Below are 19540 nucleotides of genomic sequence, written 5' to 3'. Positions count from 1 at the left end.
AGTAGGTTTAGGATATAGCTATGATTTATTAGTGAATTACCAACAAATTGTGAGAAAAATTCATCAAAGGGCAACATGAGTACTTTGAATATATATTTGAATTTGAAGAGGGAATCATGCAGTTGCCCCCATCCCATCTTTGTTTTTGACATTTTATGTTTTTTTATGCAACTTAGTTTTGGATGTAGTGTGTTAAGTAAAGTTCATCAGTTGGCAACATTATCCTCAAATTTTCTCTAGCAGGTAGTTGCCCCATGTGCTCTTAAGGCATATATGAGTTTAATGCAGGACATATGCACCTCCTCTCCATCTTTATTTTGTGCATTTTATGTCTTGCATGCAACTTAATTTTAGATATGTCGTGTCTAGGATAACTCAATATTACAAACTTGACATTATCTTCTTTATGTATAATTTATATTTTGGATTTTGTATACCTGTTAATTTGGACTTCTAAACTCTTGTGCATTGCATGCATACAGCCAAAGGAGCTCTGTGATTAAGGATTCAAAAATGGCACTTAAAAATATTTGAATCACATGCAGTGTTCTAATGTGCAAGAGATAAGGCATGTCTTGGGAAAACATTTTACATCTTCAAATTAGGTTTACCTATTCACTGTTGCAGTCAAATTGTAGCTCAAGCATATTTACCAGCAAAATTTCATGCAGAAGCCATTAGAAAGTTCCACTGATAGAGTACAGTTCCACATAAACATTATTTCTCCCCAAATTTGTTTATTCTTCTTGCAATTCTGGTTTTTTCTGTTTTGCAACGTGTGACATAAAGTTTCCTAATAGTCTCTGATCAATAACCATGTTTGGCACCTGTATAAGAATTAGATGGTTTTAAGTGAGAAAGCAGCCTTTATGTTGTCAAATGTTGACAAATTAAGTAAAAAGGTGTAGAATGAAAATGATAATATTGGTAGAGGTTACGGAAATTTATACCTTTTCTCCAAAAAACATTTTAGAGTTATTTGCAATGGCCTCAATAAACTTCAGTTCCAAATATTCCGGAGTAAGTTTTAGTTTGTTTGCTTCAGCTTCCTTCAAGACCCTGAAAGGAAAACCGTCCCAATGCTCAAGATTGATAAGCGAATGAATATATGTGTGAGATTCTCAAAAGGTAAGAGTTAGGCAGCCTGCCTGTAATAGTTGGAATCTGCATGACTTTTTTCACGAGCCAAGTACATTTCATTCTCAAGCTGTTGTTGCCGCTTTATACTCTCTTTCTCCATCAGTCTTTGCTCCATTAGAATCTTGCTGACATGTGAGTTTTTCTCAGCTTCTGTAACAGCCATTTTCTTTTGTGTTTCAGCCTCCTTTTCCACTACCTTTTGTCTCTCAATTGCTATTAAAACCTTGAATTGTGACAGATGCAGATATTGTGAGAACTTAGCCATATATCTTCATTTCTAACTAAAAACACAAGAACAATTAGAATATTTGGTAAGCTCAAGTACGTTCAGAGATACCATAATTTAGAAATTAAAAGAATGCTTGAATTTTATGAGTGAAGAAAAATGAAAAAATATACCAGGAAGTATTGCTTGATAGAATCTAAAACACCAACACTGCCTAGAAGAAATTTAAAAAAAACACGAGTATAATTTTATCTAGGGTGATTTAAATTTTATACACAAAATGAAGGGATGGTCTAAATAATTGACTTTGCTATATGATCATGACCTAGTTAGGTGCAATCCTGAGTATTTTTATCTAAACTATCGTTAGGGTATTAATTTTCTCTAGAAAGTTCACCACAGTCTAGAATTTCTAAAGCAAATCTGTTCACAGTAAACAAAAATAAAATTATAACATCCTAACGTTGTACTAAACTATTATTTAGACAAGCACTGCATAAAAGAAATCTCTAAGATGCAATAGTAGACATTTATCTCAGATTATTTCTACACAAAACGAAGGGCTGGTCCTCAAGCAATGCTGTATATTTTTATCTAACCTCTTGTAAGGATATAAATTTTCTTTAAAAGGCTCAAGTTTCAAATTTTCTATAGCAAGCCAATTCACAGTATATCAAATTAAATTATAATGTTCTAACCTGGACATAAACTAAAAAATAATACAGAGGGGCAAGGGACAAATACTTTTTGACTACTCGAGAAAGACTTGGGAAATGCATTGGGGCACAATTAATTGCAAGTAATTTAAGAGTAATATGATATGGATTAAACCCCCATCAAGGGAAACTGGTTCTCAACTTGGAGATCCTCTAGTTACTCACTCTTGGACTACTATCATAAGATCATCTAAATGACAAATCAAACAAAATTCCATCGCAGCTTGCTCCATCTCAATGGAAGAGCTCCTTGTCTTGTCTTTATTTCATAGTCCTCGATGTTATCACTCAACAATATCACTGTAGACCAAGGAATGGAACAAGAGTACATCAAGGCAAATGGCTCTTTATTCATACAAGTGAGAGACTCCAATGAAGGCCCATATGCATTAAATCAAGGGATAATTCAAATTTGAGACTCTGATGGTGTCCTTTCCCTGGCATTCGCCCTCTAAAGATGGTTCAAGTGGGAATGGATCATTGGTTATTATTATACCCCACACAATATAAAATTCCCACTCATTCAATTTTATAGAGTCAGAACATTTCTTTCAATAAGTTGTATGTATCATCAACTTTGATTGTCATGCAAACTCTTCATCAAATCTAAAATCTGGTAAGCATCCTCCAATCCTCGTACATAATTTTCAGCTTCCAATATTTAACCAACCAACCAACCATATGAATCGCCATGAGTTTGATCTACAGGTTGTCTTTAGATGGATGAGTCAAATTTAATCTTCGATCCTTATTTAGATATGCTTGTTGTTTCAGATTGATGATATGTCTTTTTAGAATATACAACCGATTACCTTAGTTAGACTACTGCTTAGTGGGAATGATCTAAATATGGATGAAGGTAAAAATCAGAAACAACTGATTACAATTTGCATGAAATGGTTGATTGTAGATTGTATTCCTTCTCTATATCAAATTTCTTCCTACTAGCACTGAGCTATATGGTTGCAGATTCTATTCAAACGGAGAAGTATAATTACTATTCAAGTTGCAACTCCAAGCGATTCTGACAGAAAACACTTCTATACTGGTTTTATAGATTGCTGATTCCTCGTAGATGTCGCTCTGAAATTCCAATGATTTTATGATTCCATCGTTACATTTCTTAGTGCTATTGACCTTGTATATGGTTACACCTTATAAGTATGCAGTGTCTCCAATTATTCTTTATAGCAATATTGCTGCTCTTGCTCCATATGTAACTCGCGATGTGTGTTGTAGTTTCACTGCGATGCAGTTTTGCTTGTAGTGTACAATCTACATGATATGGAAGTGCCTGATATGAACCTGTAATTATGCAATAATTGGCCGTCCATTCAAGAGCAAACCATCCATTCAAGAGCAAACTGAAGACCATGTACCACTGATTATGCGAAGAGGCAATTTACTCAGATAGACCAGATCCAATGCTCCTTTTAAACTGGGGGTAAATAATCATCGAGCATAATTTCCTTCTTTGTAGTCGCCCGCCTTGCAACTGTAATTGTCCTTGTGACATATACGTGTAGTCATGTGTTTCTTCAATATACTTGACTCTGTGTGAGGAGCAAGTGATGTCTATATCTTCAAGAACTTCTTAGATCTCCCAAGAGTGAGAATATAAATTTCTTGAAGAGTCTATCCCTTGTAAGTCGGCTCCTAGAATATGCTCATGCGTTATATGATGTAAAATAAGTGCAGACGCCTCTTTCTTATTATGCCTAGATTGTGTTTTGATTCTATATCTCTGCCTAAATTGTTTAAATCTGAAAATAGGGATTCACTATTGTTAAGTTTGAGAGATCAAATGCAAATGTAATGACAGTGCTGTTGTATGTGTTTTCCAAGTGCATAGTTCTCAAATATTTATACATGATAAAGACAAGAAGGGACATGTCCCTTGATTAATTTAATTTATCAATTTAACTATTTAGTTAATATGAGAATTATTTTAATTCTAACTTCATATATATAAATATATATATCAATATGTAATAATATCAATTATTATATAGATAAATATTTATATATAATAAATCATTTCTCATAATAATTATATAGTCAATATTATTTATCCGATTGTTGCTACAAACATCAACACTCCCTCTTAGCTAGGGAAGATAAATGATATAAACATATTACATATCTTGGAATTACCTAACACATGATACAGAGTTTTACATATCACCAAACATGTGATATGAGGAATCACCTAACACATGATATGAGGAATCAACTAACATGTGATACACAGTTTTACATATCACCTAACACATGTTAGGTGATATGAGGAATCAACTAACACATGATACAAAGTTTTACATATCACCTAACACGTGATATGAGGAATCACCTAACACATGATACCCAGTTTTACATATCACCTAACACGTGATATGAGGAATCACCAAACAGGTGATACCTAGTTTTACATATCACCTAACACAGTGATATGAGGAACACCTAACAGGTGATACCTAGTTTTACATATCACCTAATTCCACGATATGAGGAATCACCTAACACGTGATACCCAGTTTTAGATATCATCTCAATATGATATCAGAGATATGGTTTGATCAAGAATATCAAGTCTCATGATATTCACCATAACTCAAAAGTGTTCAAAGGTTATGTGTACTTACCATAGGAACATTCATAATCTAATGTGATCAGTTTCAGCCATCATACAATGTCTATCACAATCTGGAAGGTCATGGTTTGTTTAAGGAACTGAATCCACCATTCTGGAAATCATCTATCTTGATTTGTTCCAGCCATCGCACGATGTCTATCATGATAGAAGATTAGGTTATTGTAAGATCGTCATCTTCTAATAACATCAACAAATACAAGTGATAATCATATGGAAGTCGTCACTTCCGCATGATTACCACAGGGCCCATAAGGCATTAAATGATTTCATTGGTATAATAATCAATTAAATAAAGTTTACCTCATAAGAATTTCACCTTCAACAGTGAAACTCCCTCTCAATCACCATGATTGAGATTGTCACAAGTTGACTAAACCCATCTGCTCCCTCTGAAGCTCAAGTTATCAACATTTTGACCTCTTTGAAGATGCTAGACTCCCTCTGAATCTAAATTCCATATGCTTCTGTCCTTATGTTTCAAACATTTCCTTTTCATAAGGTGAGCCCATATAGGAAACATAACACATGAATCAATTTTCGTCCTTCATTGAATATTTGTCACTTTGACTCTATCATCCACTGATAGATTATATTCTGATGATTATCTATTCTCCCTATGCATCCATTATCAGAAGAAAATTATTTGCAACTTCTCTATAAGCCACTCGAGAATACTAAAGACTCGTCCTATTCTTTGATCGATTCCATTCAGCAAAGAAAATATAGATCCACTTGATGAATCTTTATACCTTTGTTTTGCTTCTTTCAACTTGTAATCTGCAATTAGCAACTAGTGTTACACCAGCCCAAGTTACCTAGGTACCTTAGTCATGTCATATTTATCTTTCACAATTACTTATTGATAATCAAAGATATTTCTTTCAAATCCTTTCAACTATCATCGTCATCGCTGATGAGTTCATCTTATGATTGACGGTGATTGCTCATTCTTGGCCTGGCCGTTTCAGATTTGTATTACTTATTTCTGAATGACAATAAGGTCAGGTTGAGTTCTCTCATCCATTCGTTCCCAATCAGCATCAAAAGAAACTACTATAGCTGGATTGTTTCCTTACTTGACACCACATGCAACTAGTGGACTCATTTGATTGCCTAGCACTGAATTTGGAACTAGTCGCCTCAGTGGGAGTTGTTCAAAGTGATAGCCTACAACAGATGGATATGAACCCAAAAATTGGAGGTTGACCACCTCCAGGAAAACCGCCTTGTTGTGGCTTGCTTGTCACTCTAACTGCCATCACTTTGCCATCATATGCCTGGATCAGAACCCCAGACTAATTATCAGAGGAGCTGCTGATTATATTTCTGCCATGGGAGAAAGCACAAGTCTGGGAATGTGTGACTCCATCGATACTACCATAAGTAGCCAAGTTCCTTTGGAACAAATGGGACAAAGCCCATGGTGTCTTTGTGTTGCCATGACAACGAATATAATCCAGCGTGCCAATCATATTCCTCACGGTGTTTTGTTTAGTGCTGAAAGACCACGGGTAAGGCCCCTTAGTGGAGTCCATCTCACGCATGGGTGAAGGGTTTGTTAGGGGAAATGGGCTATGCCCATGTTGCATTCGCATCTCTTTACCATGAGCAATGACACAGGATAGAATAGAATCCTCCGACACTTCGAAAACATCCATCTATAACTTACTCTACAAGAGAAATTGTTTGCATTAGCACCTTTCATGGAGTTTTCATGAGTCGGATGCAAATGTGAGAGAATAAACTTGGTGACCAATTCGGCATAGCCATTAGGTAGTCATAAGCATCGCTAGTGTCCCCATACAAGTCTACAAAGTAATATTCTCACCATAGGAAATTGATCAAGCCTCTAGCGAGCAAACATTTAGTTCATGCAACCCATCCCGAGATCAATCCATCTGCAGATACACAATTACAATAATCTCTGCGACATCCATCTTCTACCAAGTCTTATCTTTCTCTCCATCGAATTGTTAAGTGTAATCTCTTCGATGTTTATTGGTATTGAAGAGTGGAGGAATCTTTGCCGATTCAAGGGTTTCAAACTGGTATTTATTGGATGTAGACAACTCATAGTTCAAAAAACTTCCACTTACTAATCATCTACTGCAATCATCGATGTTTGAATAGAGGAAAGGAATTTTGTTCTCAACCTCCTCCTACCGCTGATATAGATGTATCTTCTCCATCTATGAATTTGCTGTCACATCCTTCTCCTTTTATCTGAACCAAATCAATGTTCCATGATTTAGATTTCTAAACTTAATGCTCTGATACCATGTTAAGTTTGAGAGATCAAATGCAAATGTAATGACACTGTTGTTGTATGTGTTTTCCAAGTGCATAGTTTTCAAATATTTATACATGATAAATACAAGGGACATGTCCATTCGTTAATTAATTTATCAATTTAACTATTTAGTTAATATGAGAATTATTTTAATTCTAACTTCATATATATAAATATATATATCAATATGTAATAATATCAATTATTATATAGATATATATTTATATATAATAAATCATTTCTCATAATTATTAAGATCAATATTATTTATTTGATCAATGCTACAAACATCAACAACTATGTAAACTTAACAATGAGAGGTTTATTTCTAAGTCCTCAACTGTGAGATGCAATTCGATGGGATAATATCTTTCGATGAATATATGTGTAAGATATGGATCCATTCTAAATATAGAAGGCCTCATCTTGTGCAAAGTGTTATTTTCCATGCAATTTAGAATGTACCCAACATATGAGCCTATTATATGTGCATAACTAGCAGATAATTGTATGTATACTCCCATATGATGGTGTTCTCCTCTAACCATCTTTGATTCCTCCTCCGATTTGTCTTCCCATCATTGCCAACTTGGATGATTCACTCTAGTTTAAGTAAAGAAGTTACTGAACGATATTCCTTATTAGAACTTTATCTGAATCCCCCTCTTGATTCCTCAGATTGCAATGTCGCTCTGAGAGAACCATTGTGTATGTGCTGTGGAGAATGTACAATATCCTTGCGATTCCATGCTAGGGTCATGAAAACATTCTTGGAATATTCTTGCTATTTCCCATGGCTCGTGTGAAGCACTCCTTATTCTATATGCACACCATCATGATTTTTGTTCAGGTGAAGTTCATGACTAACTTTTCAAACCCCTACTGTAGGTTGTGCTTCCACGGTGCCAATAACTTATAGTCAAAGATGACATTGCATAGGTTTCTACATAGCAACACAAATGAAAATTGATATGTTTTGAATTTTCTTAAGTACTCCTCTATTTCCTTATTTGTAGGATTCAAATTAACTTATGGAGGCTTCGTCGTTTATAAAACTAGATGTTATAGTATCGTCACTTCATAATTGCTATAGACTTCAATTATGTTTTCTTCTTGGTATGTCTCCCCAACCTAGCAGCCTTTGTTTCATTGTGTTTTGTGTAGTCCCTTTATTCAGTTTCATACTATCTGTGTTGACACTCTTTGCAAAGGTGCATTTTATAATTCTTCAACCATCTCTCATGGCAATTTAGCATTAAATCGCCTTTTAATTAATTGAGTTTGATGCCATGTGATGTTCCCATATGCGATGTATTGGGGTGGAACTGTGGGTCTTCAATGTTGATGTAGTTGACCTTAATGTGAATCATGTACCTCAAACACATCACTATCTGCTATTTATTTCTTTATTGTTCAGTTACGTTGGGTGTTTGGATGTATTTATTACCTCCCAACGATATGCATCCTCCTCCGTCTTGTAATTCCAAGATCCCCGGCCTTTTGAAAATATCTCCAATATAATTTCCAATATTCTCCTTCATTTCTCCAAGTCACATTCAATCTCCCATCTTAAACATTGAGTTGGCTATCAAAAAATGTGTTGACTGGAATCTATTTTAATTGGTTCCTTATTTTGCACACACTCTGCCACGCCCCACTCAATCTCATCCCTGAGATATCCAGGACACTGCTTCCAAGGCTGGGTTATCATTCGATTGGCGTGCAATGCTTTTGCTTTCTTTTCAACTTCTTTATTTGATTGTTGGCTAGCTACAATGGTAATGTGATAACAGTGATCTCGGCTATTGAGCCACTCTGATGGTCAACCAAACTATGTGCTTTGTTTCCTTTTGTTTCACAGTCTATATTTGATCATCCTTTCATTCATTCACAGAAAAGAAACCCTTTGCTTTTCCTGAAAACAAAATGTATTTAAAGTTTATTTTTAATCTGTTTTGGAAACAAAACGAATGCCTTCTTTCCTATATTTGAAGCCTAGCTCTGATACCATGTTGGGTTTTCAAGATCACTGCATATATAATGGCACTACTCATTAGTTTTGTGTGTTCCAAATGCAGATCCAATTGCATATATATAGGAGTAGAAGAGACATGTCTCATGGAAAGACATGTTTTTATGTTAATTAATATTGGTAATGGTAAGTTAATTTCCATTAGGCATTATTAACAACGTGTGTGTGTGTGTGTCTGTGTGTGTGTGTGTGATGATTAATCAAATGCAATATTGTCTAACCAATAACAATTGGGGATTACCTCTAGATCAATTCAATTTGATTAAAGCTACAACATTAACACTCCCTCTTAGCTAGGGAGGATTGTTATAGAACACATTATGCTCTCAAGCATGTAGAGAGATATCATCTCAATATGATATTCTTGGAATGACATATTTAAGGATATCAACATATATCCATCAAATCAAATATAATCCAACTGATGCCATTTCATCAACAAGAATGTCTCCCCTATTGGGAATCTTGTGAGGACTTTTAAGAAAAACCCCAAACATCTTTCAAGCATTTCCAAAATTGTGCCTCATCCCCTGTACCAAACCCCTCCAAAAGAAATTAAGAAAGACTTTTCTTGATGTTCATGCCCCCAAACTCTAATCCTACAACTTTATAATAGTCCAAAGCATGAAGATACACCCAATAAAAAATAATTCCCTCAGGTGTAGCAATACAAACTGAATTTTTGCCAGATCAGTCACCCAGCCTAACATTAAAGAATCAAATTTATAAATCTATACCCATGGTTCCATTTTCACTGATCCACCAAATCTAGGAATGTCAGTTTTAAGTATATGTGATTATTGCTTAAAACTAGACTATTCTTCTTCCTTATGTCTTCTCATCTAACAGGACCTACAGAAATCAGAATTTAATTTGTCTTCATCATCGAAAGATCCAAAATTTCCCATAAGCTCTTATAGTCATACTGTGTTTAGCATTCACTTTTGAATATTTCAGTCACATGAATGGTGGAGAGAAGAGGAACTGTTGTTAATGTTGAGCAATAGTATTTCACGGATTATGACTTTTTCTTCAAATCGCTCCTCACATTAAACATATTCTTAACTAAAATGCTTAAAACTTTTCTCAGCAACATTTTGCAGGCTTTTTGATCCCTTTCTTAATCCGAGTTCATTCTAGACATCTGTTTTTATCTTAAAATACCTCAGATATCACAACCCTGATACCACTCAAATCTTTGATGATGAAATCTATAAACTTGGGAAAGACAAATTACTCTAGATTTTGAAATGTAATATTTAAAAAGAAAAAATCTGATAAATAATGACGTTGTCACCATTAAAAACAAGTATTCCAAGGCCACAAGTTCCCCTAGAAAAATTACAAGAACACCCTAAGACTTGAGGAGCTCTGGGAAATGTCCCAACACTACACCTCCCCATCCCCCAATCATTACCAATGGACGAGACATACCTAGAATGTCTCCCCTGTTGGAAATGCTGTGGGGAATTCTAGATGTCCCTAGGACTTCAAGAAAACCCTAATCATCTTTCGTGCATTTCTAAAATTGTTGCTCATCCCCTCTACCAAACACATCCAAAAAAAATGAGAAGCACTTTTCTTGATGTTCATGCCCCCAAACTCTAAACCTACAAATTTATGCGCACACCCCACTCCGAGTCCCTAAGCATTCCAAAAAAACTAAAAATACACTTCACACTAACTCCAAATCACCATTAAAGCATAGAAGCATTAAGCAATGTTACAAGCTACACAACAAGAGAGGGAGCATTGGCAAGAGGGAGAACATAGCAAGAAGAAGAGTAAGTGCTAAGTGTTCAAGGTTCAAAACATCAATCATGTTGGTAGCCCTCTATCCTCAAGGTGAGCCATGACCCTTCATAATCACTAATTCTGAAACCAAAAATTATGTAAAAGAAAAATTGTTTTGTTTTAAATTACAATATCCAAGGAATTCACATATAATCATATATGATTATAAGTTGTTGTTTCAAGGCACGTTGAAAACCAGCAGTTAAAAAATCCTAAAAACAACATTTAGGGATTTTAGTATTTAACAGCAATGTTTGATTTTTATTTATCTGTTTATTAAAATAAAATTATTTGCAAATTTTGACAAACTATTAAATAGCTGATTAAGATTTAAATATTTAATACTATTCAAATTAGGATTTTGTCTCCAGTGTATCCTCTGTTTTTCTGCTTCAGGCAACCAAAAGTGATAAAAAGCAAATGAAAATCCTTCTCCTGAGTCCGTGCATAATTTAATGACATTATGACATGTATGGTTTATAATCTATGAAACACGGAGCATCCCCTGCCCCAAAACCTGAGATACCCGTCCCCTAGCCATTTTGGGGATGGCAGGACAAATTGTGGACTCTCTCTCTTGTCCCCGAACCTGCTCAACCATCTGAAACACCAAGAACATCCCAAGAAACAGCTAGGCATCCCCAAATGGATGGGAATGCCCCTGGGTGTCAAACAACAAGTGACTTTATTTCTATTTTTGCATCTATACCTCTGTGTGAGGATCAAAACAATATATTCAAATATCAAATATATGAGAATCAAAACAGCTAGAATGTATCAGAATCAAAATATATTGAATGAAATACACATTAAAAGTTACAATGGTTTAATTTTCTGAGTCCTTCTAAGATTGTACTTTATTTGCTTTAAAAATATTTGCTGATCGGCGCTGACCATTAGTGGCTACCATTGGATGATCCACTTCTACCAGAGGGTGACACTGACTCAAATGGTTAGGAGTCTTTGGATATTGATAGCACAAATGAGGCTTAGTTTCAGAGACTTGTATTTTGATGTTTAGGACTTCAGAATACATGTTTGAGACTTTTGGATATTGATAGACCATGGTATTTTGATGTTTGAGATTACTGTTATAAAACTTATTGAAATTTATTATGCTGATATACTAGTTCTCTCATGAATTATTTACATCTTGATATCGTTGTTATCAGTCATGGATGCATCTCTCTCTCTTCCCACCCTCTCTATAATATATTAATATATTTTGAGAAAAAAAATGCCATCCCCTAAAATGGCCCTCTAGGAAATGTCCCAAAAAAGTGCCCCCTCCTGTCCTCGTCCACGTAACACTGTGGAACACAGTTTATGATGGTTTAATTTCATTAATTGCAGCACCTCTATGATTTCTACTTCTCAAAGCATGAGTGGTGAACAGAATCAGCAAGAGCCTATGAGGGTAGAATTTGAAACTCAAAAGTACAGCTGAGTCAGCAAGACCATCGAATTTGGTACCAAGGGGGCAAAATTGAAGAGAACAATATAGGATAAGAGATATTCCAAGTTTAATTATTGTCCACTCATAAACATCATAGCCATACATACAAAGGGCCCTCACTTCCTTACGGTTATTGATTGTTCAGAGCGCTGCATGGATGCATAGTTTCAATCCTTGCAAATGCTATTGAGGAGATTGGGCCAAAATAATGCGGTACAAGTAGTAACAGATGTGGCATACATATGCAAGGTTGCAAGGAAATTGATTGAGGTGGCCTAAAAGCATATTTGTTGGACTTGTGTGAAGGACATGAATAATACACTCAACACACGAATAAAATTGGTTGGGCCAAAGAGATAGTTTATGATGCTCTAGATGAGTAGACATTTATTTGCAACTATCACACTTTATAAGCACTCTTTAGGATCTTCTCCAAGAGGAGTTTTGACACTAGTAGAGGCCAAATATGCACTGGTTTGGATTTTGGAGGACCTTGACCTTGAGAGATTCAACAATTTAAGGGATGAAAAGTTTGATGTAGACTTTGGAGATGACTAGAGGCATTGGGCCCTGAGCCATTTATATTTGAATTTTAAATATGATATAAATATACTAATATTCAGCTTTTTCATTGTTCAATAACTTGTACATAAGTATATTTTGATAGATAATTAACTCAAATAACATATTACATTGAATTGTTAAATGAACTTTGCAATGTACAAGGCAACAAAATTCTGCTCCAGTAAAACTAGGCAGAACTGCTTCTCAAATAAGTCATTCTCAATTGTGAATATTCTTCAATGTCTGAACTAATGGGTCAGCTAGACCACGAAATTTTTCCTTAGACAATAACCATTATAAAAAGTAAAAACAGTAAATATACACCTCTCCCAGATATACACATGCAACTATACATAGGTTTTCTGCCAAACAAACTTCGCATCACTCTCCTACAAGAATCTTTGGCGTTAGTCTTGATTTAGTTTTTACCATTTCTTAATGAAAGTTTTGACCTTTGCATGGCTCTACTTACATTTTTCACCTAAAATACTCTTTAGCCTCAGCAGAAACTTTTTAAATAAAACTTTGCATGCCCTTATCTTTTGTCCTTCTTCCTGAGATAAGCAGGTGCTTTGCCCTCATTCAGTTTCCCTAGAAGACTTACATTTTTCTCTTATATGGTCTTCCTATAAAGAACTTCTATAATTTTGCTCTTCTATGTAATGTTCCAAATACAAGGAATATAACTGCTAGTGAATATTTGGGCTCATCGCATTACACAAATATAATTTAGACCTCTGGACCAATCTTTTGTAACTCATCAATGCATATATATTAAAGAAAGCAGATGAGCTATAAATCTAACTATTTCTTTACTGCATTTAAAATTCATACTTTTGTGCGTTCTTCCTCCATTTGTTCATAATTTCGAGCAATGCTTGCCGGTATTGTTGGTTTTGTCACTCTCACACCAATAATCTCAATGCCAGGGGCATAGCGTGTACAATCAGCCTGAATTGCTTCTTTCATTTTCTCATCAATCTGTTCAAATGAAAAAACCACATATTGTCTCAATATTCTACTGCAACATTGATGCCTACCTGAAAAAGCATCATAACCCTGCTCTAGTCAACTCAAACCAACAATAAGGATCTCCATGTGGCCTTGCCAATTGAACTTGCCTGGTCAAACATGTCAGTATACACTTCCTGCAGAGAGTGGGCACTGCAAAATTGATTGATTTCATGATGTATTTTGTCATATATCCAAGTCTTGTCATATTTCACACCATAATTTAGTAATGTCTCATAAACATATTCCTTTCGAAGACGGTTCACTACCTGCACAAATTCGTACCATCTTTTAAAATAAGAATAAAAAATTTAAACTGATTAATACTTAGTGTGCATTGATCAGGACGGGCAATTTATCCAACCCAAACTGAGTACACATCAGAAGGTGGACCTCTTTCATATTTGCTAAGTGCATATATCACTGCCTGATTTGAGGCCATAACAAATAGGATACTTTTCTAAGATAGAATGTAAGCATTTAAATTCCTCGATAATTTCATAATTAAATGATATCAGGAAAATGATAGATGGCACAACTGTATTACATTAGAACTAAAATACTTCCACAAACCTCAATCTTTTCGAAGTAAATCATCACTCCACCCTTTGTACCACATGGTATGTTAGTTACCTGTCCTCCAAAACAATAAAGAGAAATTAATATAAAATTTTACTCACAATATATCAAGAATTGTTTAGAAATTCCAACATTGAACTTGGCTCAAGAGAATGTATTGTAAGATGCATAAAAAAATTAAGAAAAATTGTGTATCCCTGAACTTGAATTAAAATTTCTGTCCATCAAGAAATTGAACAATGGAGTAAACATTTTATTACATGAATCAAAGTCTTAGACAAATCATGAGCAAACTACTATGAGCCTTTTTTCCTGGTGATAAAGTGAAAAGATGTTAAAAGAAGGCACATAGGAGAAAACAAATGGGCCATGAACAAACATATGCCACTAACATACGGAAAAAAATTGCAAAAGCATTTTAATCGTGAAGGTAGGCAATATGGTTGGAAAGAGACCCTTTTAAGTAAATTTTAATAATTTGCATATAACAAACAAATTAAATTCATTACACTTTATTGTATGTCTAAACTAAACATAAGGTGCTCCTAACACCGCTCTTCTAATGTTCTTTTTTGTCACACATCAACATTACTCTTTTATCCTTAGTTTATCTTAATGGGTTCTTCTATGAAGACATGTGGCTTGATTTTATCAAGCAATAAGCTAAATTTGCTCTCTTTCTTCTGAATAGTTTTCTGATATAATGAGGATGCATTTCTATATGCCTAGAAAATGGATGGAAGATTGGATTCTATACCATTTCAATGGGTTTACTGGTCCTCACAATTCACTATTGTCAATGCAGCTCATTTGAAATCCATATCTCCTAGCATTCATGTAAGTATTGTATTTTCCATCATTTTGCTAACACCATAGTTACACCACCCTGGGGGACAGGGGGACGGCGAAACGGGGGGACAAGTTTCCGGGACGGGGGGACAGAGGGGCCTTAATTTGGGGACGGCGGGGGGACGGTGGGGGGACGGCGGCAGGGGACAAGAGGGGTGTATATATCTATGCATATGGTATTTAAAAATGTTAGTTATGAAAATATGTATTGCAATATAGGATGTAAAGATGTGAAAGAGTGAATACTTGAAACATTGCATTGAATTGGAACATCGAACATTAAACATAAATAGTTGAATTTGCAAATAGTGAATAGCAGGATGTCCCCCATCCTCGGTAGAGGTGGTGGAATCTAGTGGCACCGCTGGGGACGGGGAGACGGAGTCCCCAAGTCTCCGGTGCGTTGAAGTCTCCGAGACGTTGGGCAAAAAGGGGGGGGACGCGTCCCCGTGTTACTATGGCTAACACTCAAAGAAGATTATGTACAAACACTTATGCGCTTGTAAAGGGCTACAATGTCAACAAAGCCAAAGTTACATTTTTCACAGATTATCACATATCCTATTGAATATGTATCATCTACTAAGAACGAATCTATCCTAAGTATCATGTCTTGTTGGATGTAGCCAACTACAAATAAAAAGTAAAAAATAAATAAACTATGTTTTGTATTTAAGTCTTAATGCATTACATAAATGTCGAATAGATCATTGTGTATTGATCCATATTTGTGTGCATGTTGAGATTAGACTACAAAGAGATATGTGTTCTATGTTCAAATCTTTGATTATTGGTCATGATTTTTTTTATGCTTTTAGCATTGATCTCTATATTTCTCTTCATGATAGGTTGATTTTATGAGTTATTATTAATCTCTCCTGGTTGTACAAAGGATCAAGAAGCAATGAGATGATGAGAGATTATATTCAAATTTGTGCAGACTATAGAAATGAACATGGGGACGCTGCTCGCATTTCATGGGACTGAATTGATGATACATATCTTCATTAAAGAGGAAGATCATATACAAGTTGTTATTATGATTAGTTTCCTTGAAGAGGAAGAAATGATATTCCAAGGAAGACTATTCAGCTTTTGAGGGAGTTTGTGTAATAGTGGGAGAATGCCTAATTCTTTGCAAGCTTGTATGGCAGTGTGACTGCTAAAGCTCCCTGTCTAATCAACTTGGAATCGGCTCTCTTATTGTGATAATCAAAGCAGTGAAAATGCTGCTCCTGCTGAGAGTTGAGAGAGAATCTCAGACTTTCTTATACATGTTGTTAATGAGGCTTCCCTATTAAGGAGAAGTTCGAGGTGAAATTCTTTGTTCCACCCTCTGCGAGTTGGTATGGTGGATCCACACTCTGCGAATAGGCATGGTGGAGATGCATTCTTCTCTGGGAGAAGTCTGAGGTAAAAGCCATCATTCCGCCCTCTATGAGAAGGTATGGTGGATCCACCCTCTTTGAGTAGGCATGGTGGAGATGTATTATTCTTTGGGAGAAGTATGAGGTGAAAGCCCTCATTCCACCCTCTACGAGTGGGTATGGTGGAAGTCATGTGTGAGACTCTATGACTTAGTTTTTAGTTTCTTCACCCTCTAGTAGCCATGGAGGACATCATGCTGAGATGACTATATCATGTTGAGAAAATTTGTGATAAAGCTTTGACACAAATGGGGGTAGCCATTGTGTTTGTCAAGATGTCATGAAATCTGCAAATGATATCTCCTTCACTAAGAGAGAATGTTGATGTTTGTAGTTGCAAGGGGTATCCTAATTACTTGCATGGTGCTCTTTCATATACATGTACATGCCACATGTGAAGAGAGATGCACTTGAGATATGACGAGACTTGCATTTGGAAAATGATGAGACATTCATATATTTTTGGTGTAATTGGGCTTTTCCCCTCAAAATAGAGGATTTTCTTATGATAAATTTGTTAGAAATTTGTTCAACGTTCCCCTCAGGATTCATGACAAGGGCTTAACCACCTCCTCTGTACAATAAGTTGAGTCGTTGTATCCAGCATTGACAAATCGTCTTTTGGTGCAATGGCAACCCCACTCTAACAAGTGGTATCAAAGCTTGGTCACAGGTTCGAAACATCAGACCCTCAAGTAACGCTGAGGGGGAGATTGTTAGAAATTTGTTTAGCACTCCCCTCGAGATTTCTGACAAGGGCTTAACCGCCTCCTGTGTACAATAAGTTAAGTGGTTGTATCGGGCATTGTCAGATTGGTCTTTTGGTGCAATGGCAACCCCACTCTAACAAAATTGTTGTCGTATTGTGTCTAAGTGTTCTTTTTGTTTATAGTTGTTTATCTTCATTTCTGAGCAAATCATTAACACTTTGTTCTCTTATTTCTCACCAATTCTTGAGGATCGTGCAAGAATGGATAGCTCTCTACGGGTTGTTCATTGGAAACTGAAGTCATAGAGGCCTTTGATGCCTTTTTACTTCTAGACCTTTCCAAAGGATGAACAACTGCATTCCCTGTTGCTTCATCTACTTGTATTTGCATTTCAATACATTTCAATGTTAAAACTAGAGCCCAAAAATGTCCTTGAAAATAACCAGCAATAAGAAAGAGACAAAACTATAACAAAGAACACCAGAAATATCCTGGGAAAACCCCTCAAGAATGAAGGGAAAAACCCAACCATACAACACAAATATATCTTTATTGATAATGAAATTTTCAAGTGTACATTCACATTATAACTGAAGGTCTCTTGAGATTTTCATAACTCCTATAATTAATTATAACTCTTCAAATATTCATGCCTCAATGCATGTGAATGACACATCATTTACATTTAATATTACAAATTAAACTTAAGTGTCATTTTCAACAGAAGATGACAATAACAGTAATAACGTCCAAATTTCAAGAGATAAAGATCTATATCGCAGCTACAAACTTTAACACTCCCTCTTAGCAAGAGAGATCTTTAGCTGAACAGTAACATAAAGCTGCAACAAAAAAATGTCAATGACAAATTCTAATCATACGAATTCAACACATAATTCATGGAGTTACTCAACATAAACACCTATAACAATGCATTATATTCATGGAATCACTCAACATGAAAACCTATAACAATCAATCATATTCATGGAATCACTCAACATGAAAACCTGTAACAATTACTCATTCATGGAATTACTCAACATGAAAAGATTTGCAAGACTCACAGCTAAGCCTTTGTTCACGGACTCTCTCAACATGAATTGTCATGGAATCTCTCAACATGACATCCAACTCCCATCACGGAATCTCTCGACGTGATGACATCATGGACTCTCTCAACATAATGTTCACTATCGCATAATGAAAGAGTTATCAGAGCTGATCTTACAATCTCATTTATTCATACAAGAATAAAATAGGCAATAACAAACTAAGACTTGATTCCATTTAAGTCTCAAAATTTATAATTACCACAAGCATAAGCACTCCCTCTTAATTATGATGAAGCCTCCCTCTAAAGCTCAACATCTCTTTCTAAAGGAGCATTCTCGTTCAGACTACATAATCTCAAGTGCACAATCTCATTGCGTCCTACAACCAATAGATTAAGATAAATCAATCACAGGCACCAATATACATTAATTCCAAAATATGCATTAGTTTCCATGATATGATAACATCCAATTAAGGAAAGCTTATCTCAAGATTTCCCTCTATACTTTCACCATTTTGAAGGGTGCAAGGTTCAATATGATTGTAAGTGCCACTCCTAAATCATTTGAATAGACTCTCTTGGTATAGACAAACAAATTGTGAAATAGTCCTCAATGATCTGTACAAATGTTTGCAATCACTCAAAAAAAAAATTAAAAAAATAAAAATAACTTGACGCTCTTATAATGTTTGATGACTAGAGCTATCATTCGAGATATTCAACCCAACTTTTGTAAAGACATATTCCACTTTAATTATATCTCGATGATGTTTCATTTTGAATCTTTCCTTAACGGATGAGGACTTGATTCTTGAATTCATTCATTTCACAATATCGTCAATAGAGGCAAGACTACTCGCAAATATACAACATAATCAAAATTCGAAGCGAGGGCCTGATTGCCCTGGTAATTTGACTCGGGTCGTTCAGTGCAGTCGACGTTGAAAGAGATTTCAACAACTTCAATGGAAGGATCCAAATTTGACTACAAGGTGTCACCTTTGACACTTAGAGTGATCTTCTGATCTTTAGCTTG

General features: G+C 35.4%; 1 protein-coding gene across 1 annotated transcript in view; it reads right to left on the bottom strand.

Moving 5' to 3' along the window:
• Window positions 1-499: 499 nt before the first annotated feature.
• LOC149566996 (uncharacterized) overlaps window positions 500-19540 on the bottom strand; it is a 67862-nt gene continuing 48821 nt past the window's right edge. Inside the window, exons 4-9 of the mRNA XM_089820204.1 lie at window positions 14456-14515; window positions 13993-14151; window positions 13706-13852; window positions 1149-1363; window positions 951-1059; window positions 500-827 (exon numbers count right to left, since the gene is read on the bottom strand). Of these exons, the coding sequence (XP_089676330.1) occupies window positions 738-827; window positions 951-1059; window positions 1149-1363; window positions 13706-13852; window positions 13993-14151; window positions 14456-14515 (780 nt within the window). The 3' untranslated portion in view covers window positions 500-737. The remainder of the gene's footprint in view (window positions 828-950; window positions 1060-1148; window positions 1364-13705; window positions 13853-13992; window positions 14152-14455; window positions 14516-19540) is intronic.

This window comes from Cupressus sempervirens, chromosome 3, assembly GCF_028749045.1.
Source record: "Cupressus sempervirens isolate cs-2001-9-10 chromosome 3, ASM2874904v1, whole genome shotgun sequence".
In the NCBI taxonomy this organism is placed as follows: domain Eukaryota; kingdom Viridiplantae; phylum Streptophyta; class Pinopsida; order Cupressales; family Cupressaceae; genus Cupressus; species Cupressus sempervirens.
The sequence above is the reverse complement of the archived record's forward strand: the minus strand, read 5'-3'. Positions and strand labels throughout refer to the sequence as shown.